General features: G+C 53.7%; 1 protein-coding gene across 7 annotated transcripts; it reads left to right on the forward strand.

Moving 5' to 3' along the window:
- The first annotated feature begins 140 nt into the window (after positions 1–140).
- On the forward strand, positions 141–18,391 carry TAOK2 (TAO kinase 2). Of its 7 annotated transcripts, none has more exons than XM_019436210.2 (19): positions 143–923; positions 3,973–4,139; positions 4,327–4,398; positions 4,497–4,598; positions 5,099–5,144; positions 5,277–5,373; positions 5,522–5,635; positions 5,741–5,832; positions 7,870–7,963; positions 8,063–8,144; positions 8,947–9,114; positions 9,273–9,551; positions 9,719–9,880; positions 11,371–11,736; positions 11,819–12,022; positions 12,313–12,552; positions 15,671–15,883; positions 16,851–17,033; positions 17,126–18,391. In XM_019436210.2, the coding sequence occupies exons 2-19, from the start codon at positions 4,008–4,010 to the stop codon at positions 17,645–17,647; spliced, it is 3,168 nt and encodes a 1,055-aa protein (XP_019291755.1). In that variant the 5' UTR covers positions 143–923; positions 3,973–4,007; the 3' UTR covers positions 17,648–18,391. The 7 variants fall into 7 exon arrangements, with proteins under 7 accessions (XP_019291751.1, XP_019291752.1, XP_019291755.1 ...); XM_019436211.2 differs by having other exon boundaries at positions 144–923; positions 9,291–9,551; XM_019436214.2 differs by lacking the exon at positions 17,126–18,391 and adding an exon at positions 16,606–16,713 and having other exon boundaries at positions 144–923; positions 16,851–16,877.
- The last annotated feature ends 878 nt before the right edge of the window (positions 18,392–19,269 follow it).

Here is a 19,269-nt window from a genome sequence, read left to right on the forward strand (position 1 = left end):
GGGTCCGCGTGGCGGAGCGCGCGCGCACTCCGGCTTGGTGGCTGCACATCTCCCTGGCCGCGGCAGTAAGGATAGAGGGGCGGGGCTCTTCACTTAGGGCTCCGCCCCCTTTGGCCCGGCGTCCCTACCGCGCCTGCGCGCTCCCGCCCGGTCTCCATCTTGGAATTGGGAGGAAGAGAGAGAGGGAGACCGGGACGAGACCGGGGCTGTGGTGCGGAGAGAGGCTGAGGCTGAGAAGAGGAGAGGGAGAGAAGGCGCGGGGACCACCCTTAGCTACAATCTTTCAGCTGCCCTCAGGAGCGGAAGGGGGAAAGGGAGGAGACCGGGGCGGGAGTGAGGGCTGTCACCCTCGGACCCCGGCGTGAGAGGGGCCGTGCGGCCGGACGTCCTCGGGGTGGGCCCCCTGTCGGTGGCCGAAGACCTGGGGCTCAGGCCCTTCCGTCGTGAATTTCCGGGCTTGACTCCTCGCTTCTCAAATATCCGGGTATCAGCCCCTCAGATCCCACATATCCCGGACTCGGGTCCTAACCTCTCTAAACCTGGGGCTCCGTTTCATAGGATTTCAAATACCGGGTTCAGGTCCCTGCGTGCACCAGTATCCGGGGTTCATTCCCCACGCGTTCAGGTATCAAATTCAGCCTCCCTTCGTTCAAATATCTGGGGTTCAGACCCCACAATCAGAAATCCGGGATTCAGCAACTGTCGCCCTCGCGGAGGAGGAGGACTGGACCGCGAGGTCAGATCAGGTTGTCACCCCCTCCCCTCCAGGGGAGGCTTCCCGGGCCCGCCCCTCAGGAAGGGCGAAAGCCGAGGAAGAGGTGGCAAGGGGAAAGGTCTCCTTGCCCCTCTCCCTGCTTGGCAGAGCCGCTGGAGGACCCCAGGAGGAGGCGGAAGCGCTGGGGCACCATAGTGACCCCTACCAGGTGAGACGGGGTGCAGGGGCGCGGGTCCCTGTGTCTAGCATTGAGAAGAAAGCGTGCTCCTTTTTGAGGAACTGGGCCTGGGTAGGCCCTCTCCTCAGGATGAAGCCCAGTGGGCCAGTGGTCAGCCTCTGGCTAGCCGTGCCTTCTGCTGCCACCTTGTTCCTCTTCCTTCATAATGTCTGTTTCATGGGGGACCTCAGGTGACAGGGTCTTTGATGTCATGGGGGTCACGCCCTAAGGTGCTTGAGCTAATTAGATGGGTTTGCACTCTTTTGCTCTTCTCCCATGTTCACTTTGTCCCTCACTGCTACCTGTTCTCCATTATACCTCTTTCTCCTGATTGCTCTGGGGTGTTGATTCCCTTGCCTCTGATCTCTATGATGCGTCCACTTAGCTTTTTTTTTTAGGCATGATCTGGTTGGATTTCTTGTCCTTTGAAGGAAGTGTGTGTGTGCATTTGTGTTTGGGGATGCCTGGCAATATTTTCCCCCACCTGTATTGTTACCTTCCAACCTCCTGCTGATGGTGATACATTTGTCAAGTGGTCTGTCATTTACAAGTGTTTTATATCTGTTCTCTCATGTGACACCCCCCCATTCACCCTGTGGGGGCCTCTTTTATTGCCGTCTTCCCATTTTACAGTTGAGAATATTGAGGCTCAGAGAGGTTGCTCAAGGTCACACAGTAGCAGAATCAGGATTTGAACCCAGGTTCTTGATGAAGTTTTGCCCCTGCTCCATACCTGTCTCTTGCCGTCTCTTCTTGGCCAGGGGTCCAAAGGGGAATGAGTTGGGGTGAGATAGAAGAATGGGGGGTGGGGTGGGGAGAAGAGCTTCCTTTTTAGGAGGACTGTACTCAGAAGCTTTCCCTGATGGGAAGCTCTGGCTCCTGTCTTCTGTTTCATGGATTTTTCTCCCTACTGTGACCTTCATCTCTACCCTGATTCCAGTCTTTGGTCTGGGTTCCTGAGAGGGTTCTGTCTTTTGACAAATGATAGCCATAGTGGTGTCTCTTCACAGTTAAAGCCAAGCTGCTGGGATAGGATGATCCCCAAAGTCTTAAGTCCTTTTTGTGGTGACCCTGGAGGCAGGGAAGGAAAAATCCATATGCTGAGTGTCTGCATAGTGTTCTTAAGGATGAGATCTCATTAAAAATCTCACAACAGCCCTGTGCTGTAATCCGTTTTACTGAAGAGAAGACCAAGCATAAGGAACTTACTCAAAACCCTGTTGCTGTATGTTGCCGATGAGATGTACTGTTAGTGTAGTTTAGGGACAGACAGACTTGTGTTTCCCCATCTGCAGAATGGTGATAACATTGTCCCTTTGAGAAGGTGGCTGTGATTTAGCACAGACCTTGGTAATTGCTCAAATGTTCATTATTTGAGGTAGAGGCCCCGTGTGATATTTTGTTGGCATCCTTACATGTGGCCTATGGTCCTGGGTTGGCATTCTGGGCTGGGTGCTGGTAAAGAGGTCAAGAAGATTCCTTTGGCAAGTTGTGAGCACCTGCCTTTGTGTGTGGGTGTGTGGTGGGGGTGAGGGGTGCTTGGCAGGGTTGCTGGCAGGAGAATGGAGAAGGGGGCCGATTCTGAGCAGCTTGGGAGCTGCTGAGGGCTTGGCTGAGGGCAATCAATCAATCTCCTAGGCTATTCTGAGCCCTCTGCACCCTGGGGGCCCACCAGAGAGTCAGGCTTACTTCTTGCCCTCCAGCTTCCAGTTGGGCTGAGACAAAATTAACAACACAACAGGAAACAATGCCCGACAGAATATAATTACATGCTAAATTGTTAGGTGCTTTAAAGGAGCTAGAACTCTGCCCTGGGAGTCCAGCTCTGCTGAAGGCTCTTTTGTGCCTAAATTCCAACAAGTGCTTAGCCAGGAGCTTGGCCTGGCATTCCCTGGGGAAAAGGGGCGGGGTCCTTGGCTACCTGGTACTGCAGGCTCTTTCTCTGGGTGTTGGGCTGGGTGCTCTAGGAGCTCTCCCCAAAGGCTGGAGTGGTCAAGGGAGGCTTCCTGCAGGAGGGGGCTAAGAGAATAATAAGCACACAGGCCTGACTGGAGAGAAGGTCCTCTTTTCTGACCTTGAAGAAGTCCTCCTTCCTTTCTATGCCTCAGTCACCTCATCTGTGAAATGGTGATCACTATCCTGCCCTGCTTGTTTCATAGCACTGTTTTAAAAACAGTGGTAGAGGACCAGCTTTGGACGTCACTTAACCTTTCTGAGCCTGTTTCCTCATTGCAAGATAAGGGTACCCCGATAGTAATACCTCACAAGGTTGTGGCAAGGGTTGAATGAGAGAGATGCATGTAAGGTGCTTACTGTACATGCTCAATAAATGTTATTTGTACACCACAAATGTCCTGTACCTGTGTGTGATGCATATGCAATTGGACTGGTCAAGTAAGACAGCCCAGGTCACAGAGAGGTCCCCAAAGCCAGCCACCATTTCTGTCCCTGTCCTTCCCATCCTCCCTGCCACAATGTCCCTAGCCCTTTTTGAGAGCAAGTCTTCTGGCCCTTCTGGGCCAATACCCACTTCTAACAATGGCCGGATTTCCACTACCTCCGGCCTGGCCGTTTCCTGCTCTCTTCCAGGGTGTGAGAGGTTGAGGGAGGAGGGGGCCTCGACGCCAAGGGGAACAGGAAGGTGCCTGGAAATATTTGGGGTATGGGACTTGTGGGACAGGACACTTGGGAATCTGGGGTTCTGGCTAGGAGGTGGGATCTTTTATTCTTGAGGGGAGAAGTAGGGGGGTTGTAGGGAAATGGATCTTACTGAGGGCTGAGGGGGGTGGTGAAGATGCTTAGCTCTCAGTCTTCCTAGCAGTTTTAGGGACTCCAGGGACCCGGCCCCCGTGCTCTGGTTGCTAGGGCAACTTAATTTTTTTGGAGCTTTGATGTTGTTCCTAATCTCCCCCTTGCCCTTCCTCAGCGGTGCCTCCCCCTCATCAGGGAACTAGGGGAGGAGAAGGCAGAAATTTGAGGGGTCCCTGCCTCTCTCTGAGTGTCTCATCTTCGCTGTAAGGGTCCCCTCTTCATTCTCCAGGTCAGGCCCCACTCTCAGGGCCCCCAGGGGCCATCATGCCAGCTGGGGGCCGGGCCGGGAGCCTGAAGGACCCTGATGTGGCTGAGCTCTTCTTCAAGGATGACCCTGAAAAGCTCTTCTCTGATCTCCGGGAAATTGGCCATGGCAGCTTTGGAGCCGTGTACTTTGTAAGTTGGGGCTTAGGAGAATGGGGTAGGGATGGGCACTGCATTCTTCCCCCTGTGGACCTCCAAGCCTCCTTCTGCGCTGCCGTACCACACCAGCCTTTCCCGCCCTCTCCTTTTGGGCCAAAAAATCTTCCCGCTGCCCAGTTCTCACCAAGGGCTCTCACCAGCTTCTGGTCTGGTCTTCTAGGCCCGAGATGTCCGGAATAGTGAGGTGGTGGCCATCAAGAAGATGTCCTATAGTGGGAAGCAGTCAAATGAGGTGGGTCAGGTTTGACAAGAATGGTGAGGGACAGAGCAGGGGACCCCAGGCTCAATGTGCGGGCTGAGTAAACCTCTTCTCCCCTGACCTCCTCTCAGAAGTGGCAGGACATCATCAAGGAGGTGCGGTTCCTGCAGAAGCTCCGGCACCCCAATACCATTCAGTACCGGGGCTGTTACCTGAGGGAGCACACGGCTTGGGTGAGCTAGCCCACTGAATCTGGCCTGATCTTTGCCCCCCATCCTTGTCCTGGTCCAGTCTCTTAGGTGGGCCCTGTTCCAGGTGCCATTATGGGGACCTTGGAAGGGAGGAAGTCTCTCCCAACCTCTTTAGTCCTCAGGCAAACCCATGGACAACAGTGTCTCCAGAAAGAGAGGCTGGTTTGAAGAGAGTCATAAACTGTTAGTAGTTGGAAAGGGGCATATGGGCTGGAGGAAATGGAGATATAATGGGGCTTTGAAAGGATTCAGATGGGAGTTGTGGTATCTTGTCTCCCCTTCCTAGGGGAGGCCCTGACTAGGAACTCTCCCACCACCACCACCACCACGTTTTCTCAGTTGTCCTTCCTCTTTGTCTTCACCCTGGAGGTAATGCCTGAGTGAAGGATAGGCAGAGAAGCTCTCTGTTTGGATCTCTGCCCAAGAGAGGTGGGCCAGGGGTGACCAGATGTGCTTATCTCTGACCCTTCACCCTTTCTTAGCTGGTGATGGAGTATTGCCTGGGCTCAGCTTCTGACCTTCTAGAAGGTAAGTGGCTCTTTGGCCAACAAGTGGGAGAAGTGAGAAGAGCAAAGAAGCTGTAGGGAAAGGGATCAGGGGAGCTTGTTCCAGCCCCACCCTTGGGCTCCCTCAGTTTGATGTTTTTCCCTCACTCCCCAGTGCACAAGAAGCCCCTTCAGGAGGTGGAGATTGCAGCTGTGACCCATGGGGCCCTTCAGGGCCTGGCTTACCTGCACTCCCACAACATGATCCATAGGTACAAGGAACATTGACAATGGCTGGGAGGGGGTGCGCTCTACACGACTTATTCAGCTGGGCTGCGCCTTCTTGGAAACCTGGTGCTAAAGCCCCTTGCCCAGCCTTCCTGAGGTGTATGCCTCATCCTTGTGCTTCATCTCCGGCAGGGATGTGAAGGCTGGAAACATCTTGCTATCAGAGCCAGGCTTGGTGAAGCTAGGGGACTTCGGCTCTGCATCTATCATGGCACCCGCCAACTCCTTTGTGGGCACCCCATACTGGTGAGTGGGATGGTGGTGAGTGGAGGGAGCCCCTAGGATGTTGGGAGCAATAGTTGGCAGAGTCTGGGCAGGTGATAAGCCTCTTTCTCCTGACCATTCTCCCAGGATGGCTCCAGAGGTGATCCTCGCAATGGATGAGGGGCAGTACGATGGCAAAGTGGATGTCTGGTCCTTGGGGATAACCTGCATCGAGCTGGGTAAGGACGACATCCTCTGTTTCTTCATCCTCTTTTCTCTCCACTGCTTTCTCTTTCTCTGTCTCTTTCCATCCCCATACCATTTCATCCTCAGGCCTCCAAGCTCCTGTCCATTTTGACTGTACCCTTGACCCCCAAGTCAGACAGCTGTCAAATCCTGCCAGTTCTTAGACCTAAGGATATCAGAGCATTCTTTTCCTGTCCACTACTCTAGTTTTACTTTTTTTTTTTTTTTTTGAGTGCTAGCTATGTACCACGCTATGCTAGCAGGTTTTGGGGGTATAGCAGTGAATGAGGTTCTTGGCCTTGTGGAACTTACATTCCAGTTGGAGAAACAGATGTGTTTTCTCTTACTGGGACAGAAGCTGAATGGAGGTTACAAGAGCAGTACAACCATAAAACAAGAGACTTGATCTATTTCAGGGGCTAAGGAATATCTTACAGCAGATATCTAAGCAGAACCATAAAGTAGATAATAGCTGTTTGAAAGACTATAGGGAAGAGCATTCCAGATAGGTAAGAGCAGGCATGCGGAGCTGAGACTGGCTTCAGTTGTTTGAAATATTGCAGGTAATGCCATGTAAAGAGCAGTGAATGATAAGGCCAGAGAGTAAGGCTTACATGAGTTCATGAGGCCTTGAAGCCTGTCTGGGTTCTCGTCTCTGCCAGCCTACGCTACTGAAATTAACTATTAGTGAGGTAATGTTTGTAAAGCCTCCAACACAGTGCCCGGCACAGACAGTTGCCCAAGAAAAGAGATGCTGTTAGTCTCTCTTATCAACAACTTCCTGCCATGATCTTTCCTACCGCCAGTCTCTTTCCTCCAGTCTCTCTTATGTCAGAGAGAGCCGCCCTAGCCGGGTGCTGTTGCTTCACCCCCCTCCTCAGAGCCATCAGTGCTCCCCATTCCCTTCAAGACCTATGCCATCCCTGTGCTTCCTTCCACCAAGCTAAAAGCCCCGCTTTCTGAAAGTTGACTCTCACCTTTGTAAGCTCCACACCCTGAGTGTGCCATGAACTTTTCCACTTTTCTTAACTTGGTTTGTATTTTGTCTTCTGCCCGAAGTCCGAGATTTGGACACGCCCTTTCCCTCCATGTCCACATATGTGCATTTGTCACTCGAGACCACAGCTGGGCAGGTGATGCAAATACATTGGAACAAGCCAGGTAGAAGAAAAATATAGAGCTGTCCATTTTATTCCTACTTTTTGGTAGAGATGTGGACGCCGAGAAATATTTCTCTGTTATTGAAAAGAAACCACCAGTCCTGGTTATAAGCAGATAGTGCGTATCAAAGAAGTAATGTGAAAAAGATTACGGCAAACTGGAGACTGCTATTGCTTTGCTCTAGCCCATCGTTATGCGGAAGTGTCGGCTCCTTTTCACCACATCTAAGTTTTTAGAAGAAACCGGACATTTAGATTATTATTAGTAAATTGCTCGGTTGGAATGTAATTTAAAAATCGCTATTTGGGCCAAAAACATAACAAAACATTTGTCTGGGCCTCGAGGAGCTCCTGGCTTGCAACTGCTAATCTAAGGCCCAGCTCCAATATCCCTTTTTCCAAAAGACCTGCCCTTAATCCCCTGCACACCTACCAGCTTGAGAACCCACATGCACTCCCAGCTTCCCAACCATTTTTCTGTCTCCCTCTTGTAACTTGATAGTACTTGTTGAGTTTTACTTAATCTTTCCTGTTAGGCTAGAGGTTCCTTGAGGACAGAGCCTGTCTCTTGTTTTTCCTTATCTTTCCCTTAACACTTAGCAAGTTTTTGCTCTTACTTGGCACCTAATAGAATGTTAGTTGGGCTGATAACTGCTTCTTTCTGCCTTTGATCTCTATTCCACTGTGTACAGGGGAGAGGATAGGTGTTACATTTTATGGAGGAAATTAATTGAGATGATGAGAATTGCTCAGGGCCATACAGCAAGGAAGTCAGGGAGCTGGGGTGTGAACCCAAATCCTCTGATTTCCATTCCACTCCTCTGCCCATCTGCCACCTCTCACCTTCTCCCTGTTGACCTTTCTCTGTAGCGGAACGGAAACCACCGCTGTTTAACATGAATGCGATGAGTGCCTTATACCACATTGCACAGAACGAGTCCCCCGTGCTCCAGTCAGGACACTGGTGAGGACTGGGATTCCTGGGCCCAGGGGTTAGGCCATAGGGTAAGGCTACCTGGCTCATGGCCTCCCCCCGCCTTCCTCATCCTCCCATGACTTCTAGGTCTGAGTACTTCCGGAATTTTGTTGACTCCTGTCTTCAGAAAATCCCTCAAGACAGACCAACCTCAGAGGTTCTTCTGAAGGTAAGGGCTCACTGGCCTAGCATTCTCCTAGAACCATTGCCTGTTAGAACCACAAAACCCTTCAGTGAAATTAGTGATTCCCAGCTCTTCCTCCACCAAGAACTTCATGTATGAATTCCCACCCGCATTCCCAGTGCCCAATGGACTCTGTGTTTTGCAAGATTTTGTCTACCAGACTGTCTTTATTTATTAAGTAATAATTTGTTTTCCCATCTTTTATTAATCAAAGACGTATATAATTGCCAGCCAGAGCTTCTGGTCTGCGTGCGATAACCAGGGTTACCACACTGATCTGATGTAATTCAAGCCAAAAGCCTGGGTAGCCTTGTCATGGGTAAATGTATGATTTCCCTTAGGTGTGTTTTGAGATATCAAAAGTAGAGGGGCCCCCATTCCCTTCACAGATCCATGGGGCCTAAGGAGCCCTAGTTGGGAACTGATGTAGACAGTCTAGTTTGACCTACTTGTTTTATAATTGTGGGATACCTTATGAAATCCAGAGAGGCCTCATGACATGTCCAGGGGCACACAGCATGTTGATAGAGGACCTGGACTAGAATCCAGATCTCCTGACTGTTCTTGTCTGTCAGCTGTGCTTGGAGGAACAGGAGCCTGTCTGGGGAGGGGTGATTGGGTGGTGAAAATGTGGGGGCAGGGCTTACCTAGCACAAGGCCAGCATCAGCTCCTGGTGGGCATGGGCCCCAGGGAAGTTCCTCAGGCCAGAGGGAGTGTCAGGGCCCATGGGATATTTGGGGTGGGGGTAGGTGCTCTGCAGCAGGCCTCAGTGTTCTCTCCCCTCAGCACCGCTTTGTGCTCCGGGAGCGGCCACCCACAGTCATCATGGACCTGATCCAGAGGACCAAGGATGCCGTGCGGGAGCTGGACAATTTGCAGTACCGAAAGATGAAGAAGATACTGTTCCAAGAAGCACCCAATGGCCCTGGTGCTGAAGCCCCAGAGGAAGAGGAGGTGACCCAGCTTACCCTGCCACCCTTTTTTCCCCACTGTGTTTTGCTTGCCTCCTAGCAGCTGCTTGGCTCACCTTCCCTCTCCCTCCTCCTGCCCTTTGTCTCCCTGTGCTATCTCCATATACATACCCCTTATCCTTCCCCTTCCCTGCCCAACAGCCTGCGCCCTGTCCACAGGAGGCCGAGCCCTACATGCACCGGGCTGGGACGCTGACCAGTCTAGAGAGTAGCCACTCAGTGCCAAGCATGTCCATCAGCGCCTCCAGCCAGAGCAGTTCAGTCAATAGCCTAGCTGATGCCTCGGACAACGAGGAGGAAGAGGAGGAGGAGGAAGAGGAAGAGGAGGAAGAGGAAGGCCCTGAAGCCCGAGAGATGGCCATGATGCAAGAAGGGGAGCATACAGTTACCTCCCATAGTTCCATCATCCACCGACTGCCGGTATGCAGCTCACCCTCAGGAGGCCTGATGGTGACAAGGCCGAGCCCCAGCTCTCCCTCCCAAGTGTGATTGCTCCTCCTCTAAGTCAGACTGGGTCTCCAGGGATCTCCTTTTGGGCCCAGTGGCCTCTGAACCTTGGGCATCCCTTTCACCTTCCCTTCCTCTAGGGTTCTGACAACTTGTATGATGACCCCTACCAGCCGGAGATGACCCCAGGTCCTCTCCAGCCACCCGCAGCCCCAGCTCCCACCTCTACCACCTCTTCTGCCCGCCGCCGGGCCTACTGCCGCAACAGGGATCACTTTGCCACCATCCGTACTGCCTCCCTGGTAAGTGTAGCCATCCTCCCTCCGCCTGGATGCCCCAAACTCTTAAGTCCAGAGATGATTTGTTTTTCCCCTCTGGCACTGGATTAAGTTCAGATTCCGCTCTTTTTGTTGCCGTCTTTCACTTTCTCCTCTCCTTGACCCTCTCCATTCTCTTCTCCCAACGGACTGTTTTGGTCACATTGCCCGATGTGGGTATTCCTAGTTTGATAAACTCTTCCTCCATTTTCATGGCTAGGCTTAAGTAGCATGTCCTGGGGTGCCTTCCCAGGCCCTTGACCAGCCAGGTGCATCACATCCCTGTGCTGTGGTGCTCCTAAATGACATTACGATAGGTGTGCTGGATTTTATGCTCCTGGAGGGCAGGAATAGTGGCCAGTGTCTGCCTCCTACCATGATTGGCTCTCAGGCTCACACACATGCCTGAGTATTTCATCCTTCCAGCTCCTCTGGAGAGAGAGGGTATGATCCCAGTTGAGAGATGAGGCAGTGGTGACTCAGACATTCTGCTTGTCCAAGGCACTTGCCGAAACACCTTTGGTGGTTTTCATATTCTCAAATTAAGCAAGACTGGTTCTCCTAAGATCAAGTCATAGTAATGTTTTTCTCAGTTCACAGGAAAAGATGGGTAGACTTTTCATAAAACACAGTCTTCCATCCATACTTTGAGTAAACCTTTAGATTTCATTCTTGCTTAGTTGCGAGCACCAACATTAATTCCGTTATGGGCCAGTGATTGGTCTAGTATATTCTTATGGGACAGCTCTTCAGATCTTTAGTGCTTTGTTGTACTGTGTAGAGAGGTCCAGGGTTTCCTGGACCTGATTTCCGGTCCCTGATTTCCAGGGACTTGGCCACCTGGACTAGTTGGAGTTGTGCCCACTTGACAATGGGACCTGAGCTCCAAACCTCAGATGTGGACATCCAGGCCCAGTGTTCTTGATACTCCCAACATCTCAGGGCCCAGATCCCAGCTGCATACCTGGGCTGTAATGAGTCCTCAGTGTTTGCTGAAGGGGAAGAAAAACAGTGTTTGTTAGTTCAGAGTGTTCTAGACGCTATTATGCATGTATCAGGCGTAATCTCCACAGCTTTCTATAAGGAGGTGGTATTGTCCCATTTAGCAGATAAGGGAACTGAGGCTAGTGTCATTAACTTGCTTGAGGTTACCTGGTTAATAAGTGACCAAGCTGGGGGTTGGGCCCAGATATGTTTGACTTTGAACTAACCTGAATTGTTGCCACTTTTGCATCGGGCCCTGCGCGCGGCACCTTTTATCGACTCATTCAGTGATGTCAGCGTGTGAAATAGACTGTATCTCCATCATCCAGTGGAGGTGGGAGACTCAGAGGGGCTACGTGTGATGAAGGCACCAAATGAGAACCGAACCCATGAGTCTCAAATCCGTGTTCACCAATAGAGCATGAAAACCGTGTGAGTAATGAGATGAGGCCAGGACTGAGCCCTACTTCTCATCCTCTGTCCTGCCCCAGGTCAGCCGTCAGATCCAGGAGCATGAGCAGGACTCAGCCCTGCGGGAGCAGCTGAGTGGCTATAAGCGGATGCGACGACAGCACCAGAAACAGCTGCTGGCCTTGGAGTCACGGCTGAGGGGTGAACGTGAGGAGCATAGCGCACGGCTACAGCGGGAGCTTGAGGCACAGCGGGCTGGCTTTGGGGCTGAGGCAGAAAAACTGTCCCGGCGGCACCAGGCCATTGGTGAGAAGGAGGCACGAGCTGCCCAGGCCGAGGAGCGAAAGTTCCAGCAGCACATCCTTGGGCAGCAGAAGAAGGAGCTAGCGGCCCTGCTGGAGGCACAGAAGCGAACCTACAAACTTCGGAAGGAGCAGCTAAAGGAGGTGAGATGGGGCTGCAGCAACAGACAGGGCCTGTGGTGGGTGAGGTGCCCTGACTCCCTGCCCTCCCCATGGCCTTGCCCAGGAGCTCCAGGAGAACCCCAGCACACCCAAGCGGGAGAAGGCCGAGTGGCTTCTGCGGCAGAAGGAGCAACTCCAGCAGTGCCAGGCAGAGGAGGAGGCGGGGCTGCTGCGGCGACAGCGTCAGTACTTTGAGCTTCAGTGTCGCCAGTATAAGCGCAAGATGCTGCTGGCCCGTCACAGCCTGGACCAGGACCTGCTGCGGGAGGTAGGCCACCCCACCTTCCATCCCCCTCCCCACAGCACAGGCACCTGTTTTTCCCTCTACCCTCTTTCGTGCTGTGGTTTGGCTTCTCTTCCACACCCCTTGTTTCCTCGTGCCTGTCAGACGCTGCTAGAGCTCCCTGGGCTTCCATTCCCAGGCCAGTCAGCAGCTTGGCTCCTTTACACCCCTCAGCTCCCCATGCTCAGCTCCCTCTGCCAGGGAGTTCTGGGGCTCTCTTGACACCAACAAGGCTTCCTGACTGAGCTCTGGGCCCTGCCTCCCTTCTGCCTCAGGATTTGAACAAGAAGCAGACCCAGAAGGACTTGGAGTGTGCGTTGCTGCTGCGGCAGCATGAGGCCACGCGAGAGCTGGAGCTACGGCAGCTCCAGGCCGTCCAGCGCACACGGGCCGAACTCACCCGCCTGCAGCACCAGACAGAGCTGGGCAACCAGCTGGAGTACAACAAGCGGCGTGAGCAAGAGTTGCGGCAGAAGCATGCAGCCCAGGTTCGCCAGCAGCCCAAGAGCCTCAAAGTACGTGCAGGCCAGCGTCCCCCGGGCCTCCCGCTCCCCATTCCTGGGGCTCTGGGACCACCCAGCACAGGCACCCCTAGAGAAGAGCAGCCCTGCTCATCTGGCCAGGAGGCAGTCCTGAACCAAAGAATTCTGGGAGAGGAGGAGGAGGAGGAAGCAGTTCCAGAGAGAAGGATTCTGGGAAAGGAAGGGGCTACCCTGGAGCCAGAGGAACAGAGGATATTGGGGGAAGAATCAGGAACCCCTAGTCCCAACCCACAAAAACATAGTTTGATTGATGAGGAAGGTTGGGGTCTGCCTGAGGAGGAGATAGAAGAGCTTAGGGTCCCATCCCTGGCGCCCCAAGAGAGGAGCATTGTGGGCCAGGAGGCAGCTGGGGAATGGAGGTTATGGGAGAAGCAGGACGGGAGCCTCCTGGATGAGGAATTTGAGCTTGGCTGGATCCCAGGCCCAGCGCTGACCCCAGTCCCCGAGGAAGATGAGGAAGAGGAAGAGGGGGCGCCAATTAGGACCCCGAGGGATCCTGGAGATGGCTGTCCCTCACCAGACATACCCCCTGAACCCCCTCCAACACGTCTGAGGCATGGCCCTATTAGCCAGCTCCCTGGACTCCTGTCCCATGGCCTCCTGGCTGGCCTCTCCTTTGCAGTGGGATCCTCCTCTGGCCTCCTGCCCCTGCTACTTCTGCTGCTGCTCCCACTGCTGGCAGCCCAGGGTGGGGGAGGCCTGCAGGCAGCGCTCCTGGCCCTTGAGGTCGGGCTGGTGGGCCTGGGGGCCTCCTACCTACTTCTTTGTACAGCTCTGCACCTGCCCCCCAGTCTGTTCCTCCTCCTGGCCCAGGGCACTGCACTGGGGGCTGTCCTGGGTTTGAGCTGGCGCCGTGGCCTTATGGGTGTCCCTCTGGGCCTTGGGGCTGCCTGGCTCCTAGCCTGGCCAGGCCTGGCTCTACCTCTGGCAGCTCTGGCAGCTGGGGGCAAATGGGTGCGGGAGCAGGGCCCCCGGATGCGCCGGGGCATCTCTCGACTCTGGCTGCGGGCTCTGCTGCGCCTGTCGCCTGTGGCCTTCTGTGCCCTACAGGGCTGTGGAGCTGTGGGGGACCGAGGCCTATTTGCACTCTACCCCAAGACCAACAAGGATGGCTTCCGCAGCCGTCTGCCCGTTCCTGGGCCCCGGCGGGGTAATCCCCGCACTGCCCGACACCCGCTAGCCCTGTTGGCGAGGTTTTGGACCCTGTGCAAGGGCTGGAACTGGCGCCTGGCACGGGCCAGCCAGGGTTTAGCCTCCCACTTGCCCCCTTGGGCTATCCACACACTGGCCAGCTGGGGCCTGCTCCGAGGTGAGAGGCCCAGCCGTATCCCCCGGCTGCTGCCCCGTAGCCAGCGCCGGCTAGTGCCCTCTGCCTCTCGCCAATCAGCGCCCGGGACTCTAATTGGGCGGCGATCCCGACCCCGCCAGTCCCGGGCCCTGCCTCCTTGGAGGTAACCAACTAGCTCTTCCCCTGCCCGAATCTTAGAGCATCGAGCACTTTATTTCCCACTACTCAGTGAGGTTTCTCCAGTTCCAGTCCTCTCCTCCCTTTCACCCCTCCCTCCTTAGTACACTTCCCCACCTCAGCCCAGTCCTCTGGACCTCTAGACAGGCAGCCTCCTCCACCAGGAGTCCGGAAGTTACACTTTGTGTTCTCCTGACACTCCTCCCCACCCTAAGTTATTGCTGTTCTCCCGCTGTGTGTGTGCTCATCCTCACCCTCATCAACTCAGGCCTGGGGCCAGGGGTGGCGGTGGGTGGGAAGTCATGTTTTTCTTTTTCTCTCTTTGATTTTGTTTTTCTGTCTCCCTTCCAACCTGTCCCCTTTCCCCCACCAAAAAAAGAAAAAGACAAACACAAATAAAATATCTGAGCGGAACTGTACCTTTGGCCCAGGCTGCCTCTGTCTGCTTTGTCCTGCCGCCTAGCCTCCCCGGTATGCCCCCAGTCTGGACCCTTGGCCCCCAGTTCCATGACCTCTTCACCCCCATCTACGTTATCTTAACCCCTTTCACTCCTCAGCCTCATCCTCTCTGCCTTCATAGCTTCGTTGCACCATGACCACCACCAGCTCAGAGATCTGGGCCCCTGTTGAGCTTCCACAGAACTTCTTGGCCCCACAGCTCCCCTGTTGGTGGGTTCTTTTCCAGAAAGTGTCCTTAGGTTCCGGGGCCTTTTGTCCTTATCACCTGCCTTTTGTCCCAGCCCCTTCCCTATGTGGTTCCCTTCTGGGAACTGAATATCTCCCCTGACATTAATTAGGCTTTACCCTAGAGGGCTTGGGGAAGGGACTGCAAACCACAGTAGGGGGTGGTGAGTTTGGGGGGCCAGGCAGAGAGTGGGGGCATGGAAATGGGATTGGTTGTGGGCTTGGAATGGGAGCTGAGTGTATAAGGGGCTGGGCTGGGACGTGGAGATCTGGTCAGGGTAGCAGCTGCTGGCCCATTGAACCTGTCAGGCCCTTTCTGGCCACCTCCTTTGCCCCTTTCCCTTACGTGGCCCTAGATGGGGCCACCCCATCTTATCCATTTCTCAGCTCGGAGCTTATCCTCCTTCCCTCCCTCCCACCCTAAGGTGTTGAACCTGGGGCTTTCTCTGTCTTTCCTTAGCTGTGTCGCTCTCTTCCATGGGTGTGTTATGTGACTTGGTTTTCTCACTCTTGTGCACGTTCTGTATCTGCTCACTTGGTTTCTGTCTCTGGGTTGTATTTCCTCTGTCTTTGCATGGTCAGAGCTTCTTGTGTGTACTCCGTACCCTAAAGATTCTCCGTTCTCTGTCCACGAATTCTCCTGCTGTTTCTTGTGTTTTCTACCCAACCCTGAACATGCTCTTGGAACATGCTCTTGTTTACTTGTATCTCTTGCCCATTGAGAACCTTCCTGATCTCTCTTCAGCACAATCCCATCTCTCCATGTCTGTCTGTATACAGCTCCCCCCGCCCCCTCTGTCTAACATGTTTTCTGTTTCTCTCCCTCTCCCTGTCTCTGCTTCTGTCTCCTCTCCTCCTCTCTCTCTTCTCCCCTTCTCCCCTGGTTCCTCCTCCTCCTCCTCTCCCTTGCCCCCATCTCCCCTTGGTCCGTCCACTGCATAGTCTAAGGAGCTGCAGATCAAGAAGCAGTTCCAGGAGACGTGTAAGATCCAGACTCGGCAGTACAAGGCCCTGCGGGCACACTTGCTGGAGACCACACCCAAAGCTCAGCACAAGAGCCTCCTTAAGCGGCTCAAGGAAGAACAGACCCGCAAGCTGGCGATTCTAGCCGAGCAGTATGACCAGTCCATCTCAGAGATGCTCAGCTCGCAGGCGGTGAGGCCTGGGGTCCAGGGAGGGAGCGTGGTGGAGGCTGGCCTTTGTACTCCCGCCTTGGTTATGGGAAGTTGGAAGTGGGGGAGTGCGGGGAAAGATGGGGCTTTTGTTCTTGGGGGAAACTTGGATACTCTCCCGCTGTTAGTATTCTCCACAATGGTTTTTTATCTCTCTTGAGTATTTTCTTAAGGTCTTGACAAAGCCAGCCTGACTACTCTACCAAGAACCATCAAGGAAAGAGTGGCTATAATTGTTTCCTGGGCCTGAGTTAGTTTAATGTGTGAACAGGGAGCAAATCAAAATGATCGTGGCCCTTGGGCCGATTTACCCAGACTTCTGAGGATTTTGAAGATTGCTGTTCTAAAAGTGATCACACAACAACACTGGAATGGGCCAATTAAAAAATATCCATAGCGTAAAAAGTGACAGTGCCCCTATTCATTGCCATTCTCTCACCCAGTCCCATTCTCTGACCCAATCTCAGTTAACTATTAATAATTGTATTTTAGGTTTTTTCCCTATGCATATTTGAAAGATTACACAAAATTATAAACAAAAGTAGGATTGTGTTGTACATACTGCTCTCTTCTTTTTCCACCTAGTATTTCTTGGACATTTTTCCATGTCAGTACACCTATCTCATTTTTTAAACAGTGTAGAATTTTCCATGGTATGGACGTACCATAATTTATTTAACCCATCCCTTATTGGTGGACATTTAGGTTGTTTCCAGTATTTTGCTATCACAACGCTTCAGTGAACACCTTCGAGCACATGTGCAAGTATACCTGGGGGATAAATTCCTGGAAGTGTAATTGCTGTGTCACAGGGTATGGCGACCTTTCATTTTGATAGATGTTGAGACTGGCTGCTTCTTGAAACCTTAGGGCCCAGGCCTACCTGGGGCAGGGGAGGATTGCGGGGGTGGGGGAGGAGGCCCCTAAAATTAGTTCTCCCTGTTTGCCAGCTACGGCTTGATGAGACCCAGGAGGCAGAGTTCCAGGCCCTTCGGCAGCAGCTGCAGCAGGAGCTGGAGCTGCTAAACGCCTACCAGAGCAAGATCAAGATCCGCACCGAGAGCCAGCATGAGCGGGAGCTGCGGGAGCTGGAGCAGAGGGTGGCTCTGAGGCGGGCGCTGCTGGAGCAGCGGGTAAGGGGGCTCCGGCACCAAGAGGCGCTGGGGAGGGCAGGCTCCCCACCTCCTGCCCCCGGATGCGCTAACCTCTTTTCTGGGTGTCCCAGGTGGAAGAGGAGCTGCTGGCCTTGCAGACAGGGCGCTCCGAGCGAATCCGGAGTTTGCTCGAGCGGCAGGCCCGTGAGATCGAGGCTTTCGATGCTGAGAGCATGAGGCTGGGCTTCTCCAGTATGGCTCTGGGGGGCATCCCAGCCGAGGCTGCTGCACAGGGCTATCCTGCTCCACCTCCTGCCCCTGCCTGGCCCTCCCGTCCTGTTCCCCGATCAGGGGCACACTGGAGCCATGGCCCTCCTCCACCGGGCATGCCCCCCCCAGCCTGGCGTCAGCCCTCTCTGCTGGCTCCTCCGGGTCCCCCAAACTGGCTGGGGCCCCCCACACAGAGTGGGACACCTCGTGGTGGAGCCCTGCTGCTGCTAAGAAACAGCCCTCAGCCCCTGCGGCGGGCAGCCTCAGGGGGCAGTGGCACCGACAACGTGGGCCCACCTGCCGCTGCAGTGCCTGGGCCTCTGAGCCGTAGCACCAGTGTCGCTTCCCACATCCTCAATGGTTCCTCCCACTTCTATTCCTGAAGTGCAGGGTGGATGAGCAGATGAATGGGGCAGGGGCAGGGCCAGGGGTGGGTGGAGCCGGTTCCTGGAGGGCTGTAAGCTTGAGGTCCACCCACAGGTGGGGGACAGGATGTTGGCTCCAGCTCCCCTTAGACCTCCTCATCTCATGAGCTTCTTGGGCTGGCCAGTGGCCCAGGGCCAGCTTGGGCCTCGATGCCTCAAGGCTGACCAGGAGCCCTTGCCTCCCCACCATGGTGCCAGGGTCTCTCTCCATCACAGCCTTGGGAAAGGAGGGAGATGTGCGTGTCAAATATTCATCTGGTCCCCTGGGGGAGGGGAAGGGTGGGTCTAGATATATTATATTCAGAGAACTATACTACCCCCTGTAATGGGGCCATGGACTGGGGATGCCAGGCCCCCCAGACCTGAGGTGTGGCAGAGCAGGTCTGGGTGGGGAGAACAGAAGGAAAAGGCCTTCCTAGGAAAGGATCAGGATGTTGTCTTGGGGTCAGGATGCCTGGTCTCTCCATTCCCCCGTTGCTGTCTGACGTCCTGTGCCGTTTTGTCCTTTATCTTTTTTCTTTTTCTTTTCTTTTTTTTTTTTTTTTTTTTATTGAGATCAGAGCTGGGGCAGGGGAACAAGGGAAGGACCTTGGAAGGGGCTGCTTCCAGACCTGGGGGCAGTCGTGGGAACCCCTCCCAGCTATGGGGTTGGCACAGAGCCCCACAGCAAGCTTTTAATAAACTGTTGGTTATTCTAACAGACCCCGGGACTCACCCTTTCTGTCTAAAGTGTGTATTAAGGACTGTTCATGGGAGGTGATAGTGTCATTTGTATTTAAAAAGAGAATTTATTGGGATGTGTAACTAAAAATTTCAGTGATTTTAATGACTTCGGGTAGGACTGGATCCACAACTTTAAAGGAGGTCATCCATCCCCTGACTTCTGCTTCCCTTTGTTTTGACTTTAAAGATTTCAAAAGGTTCACTTCACACCAGGCTCCTGGCAGCTCCAAGCCTGTATCTTCATAGCAATCTCAACAGCAAGAATGCCAGCAAAGTCCTAAAGTGACTTCATTGGCTCAGTCTGTAGCCAGAGGCCTGGGGTACTCCTGACCAGGTCTATGCCCTGTACCCACCCCTTAAAGGCTAAAAGAATTGGCTCAGGGACTAAATGGCTGTTTCCAGGGGGAAAAGGAAGACGTACACACCAGCTGTCCCAAGTTCTATCATTATGTTCCTCACATTCTTCTTAAGGCCAGTTACTCAGACCTTCCTCCCAACTAGGCATTAGGTTATGATAGCTAAAAGCGTGATGATAATGAGGGCCCTGCTGGTCAGGCTGGAGGAAGAAGGGTAGGAGCCACCCTCTTCTCTGATAGAGCCTGGTGGCAGATTGGATGGCAGGGTCTGGAGGCTGGGACTTCCTTTGGAGAACCTGAGGGAAATGAAAGGGAATGGGGTGGGGTAGGGAGGCAATGGCTACTCACCTTCCTGGCCCACGGTATAGGGGTAAGAGAGGGGACCGGTTTTTTGTTTCACTATTTTTTAAGTTTATTTATTCATTTTGAGAGAAAGAATCTAAAGCAGGCTCTGTTCTGTCAGCACAGAGCCCTACATGGGGCTCAATCCCATAAATCATG

Source organism: Panthera pardus, unplaced genomic scaffold (genome assembly GCF_024362965.1).
Source record: "Panthera pardus isolate Hobbes unplaced genomic scaffold, ASM2436296v1 HiC_scaffold_5, whole genome shotgun sequence".
Taxonomy (NCBI): domain Eukaryota; kingdom Metazoa; phylum Chordata; class Mammalia; order Carnivora; family Felidae; genus Panthera; species Panthera pardus.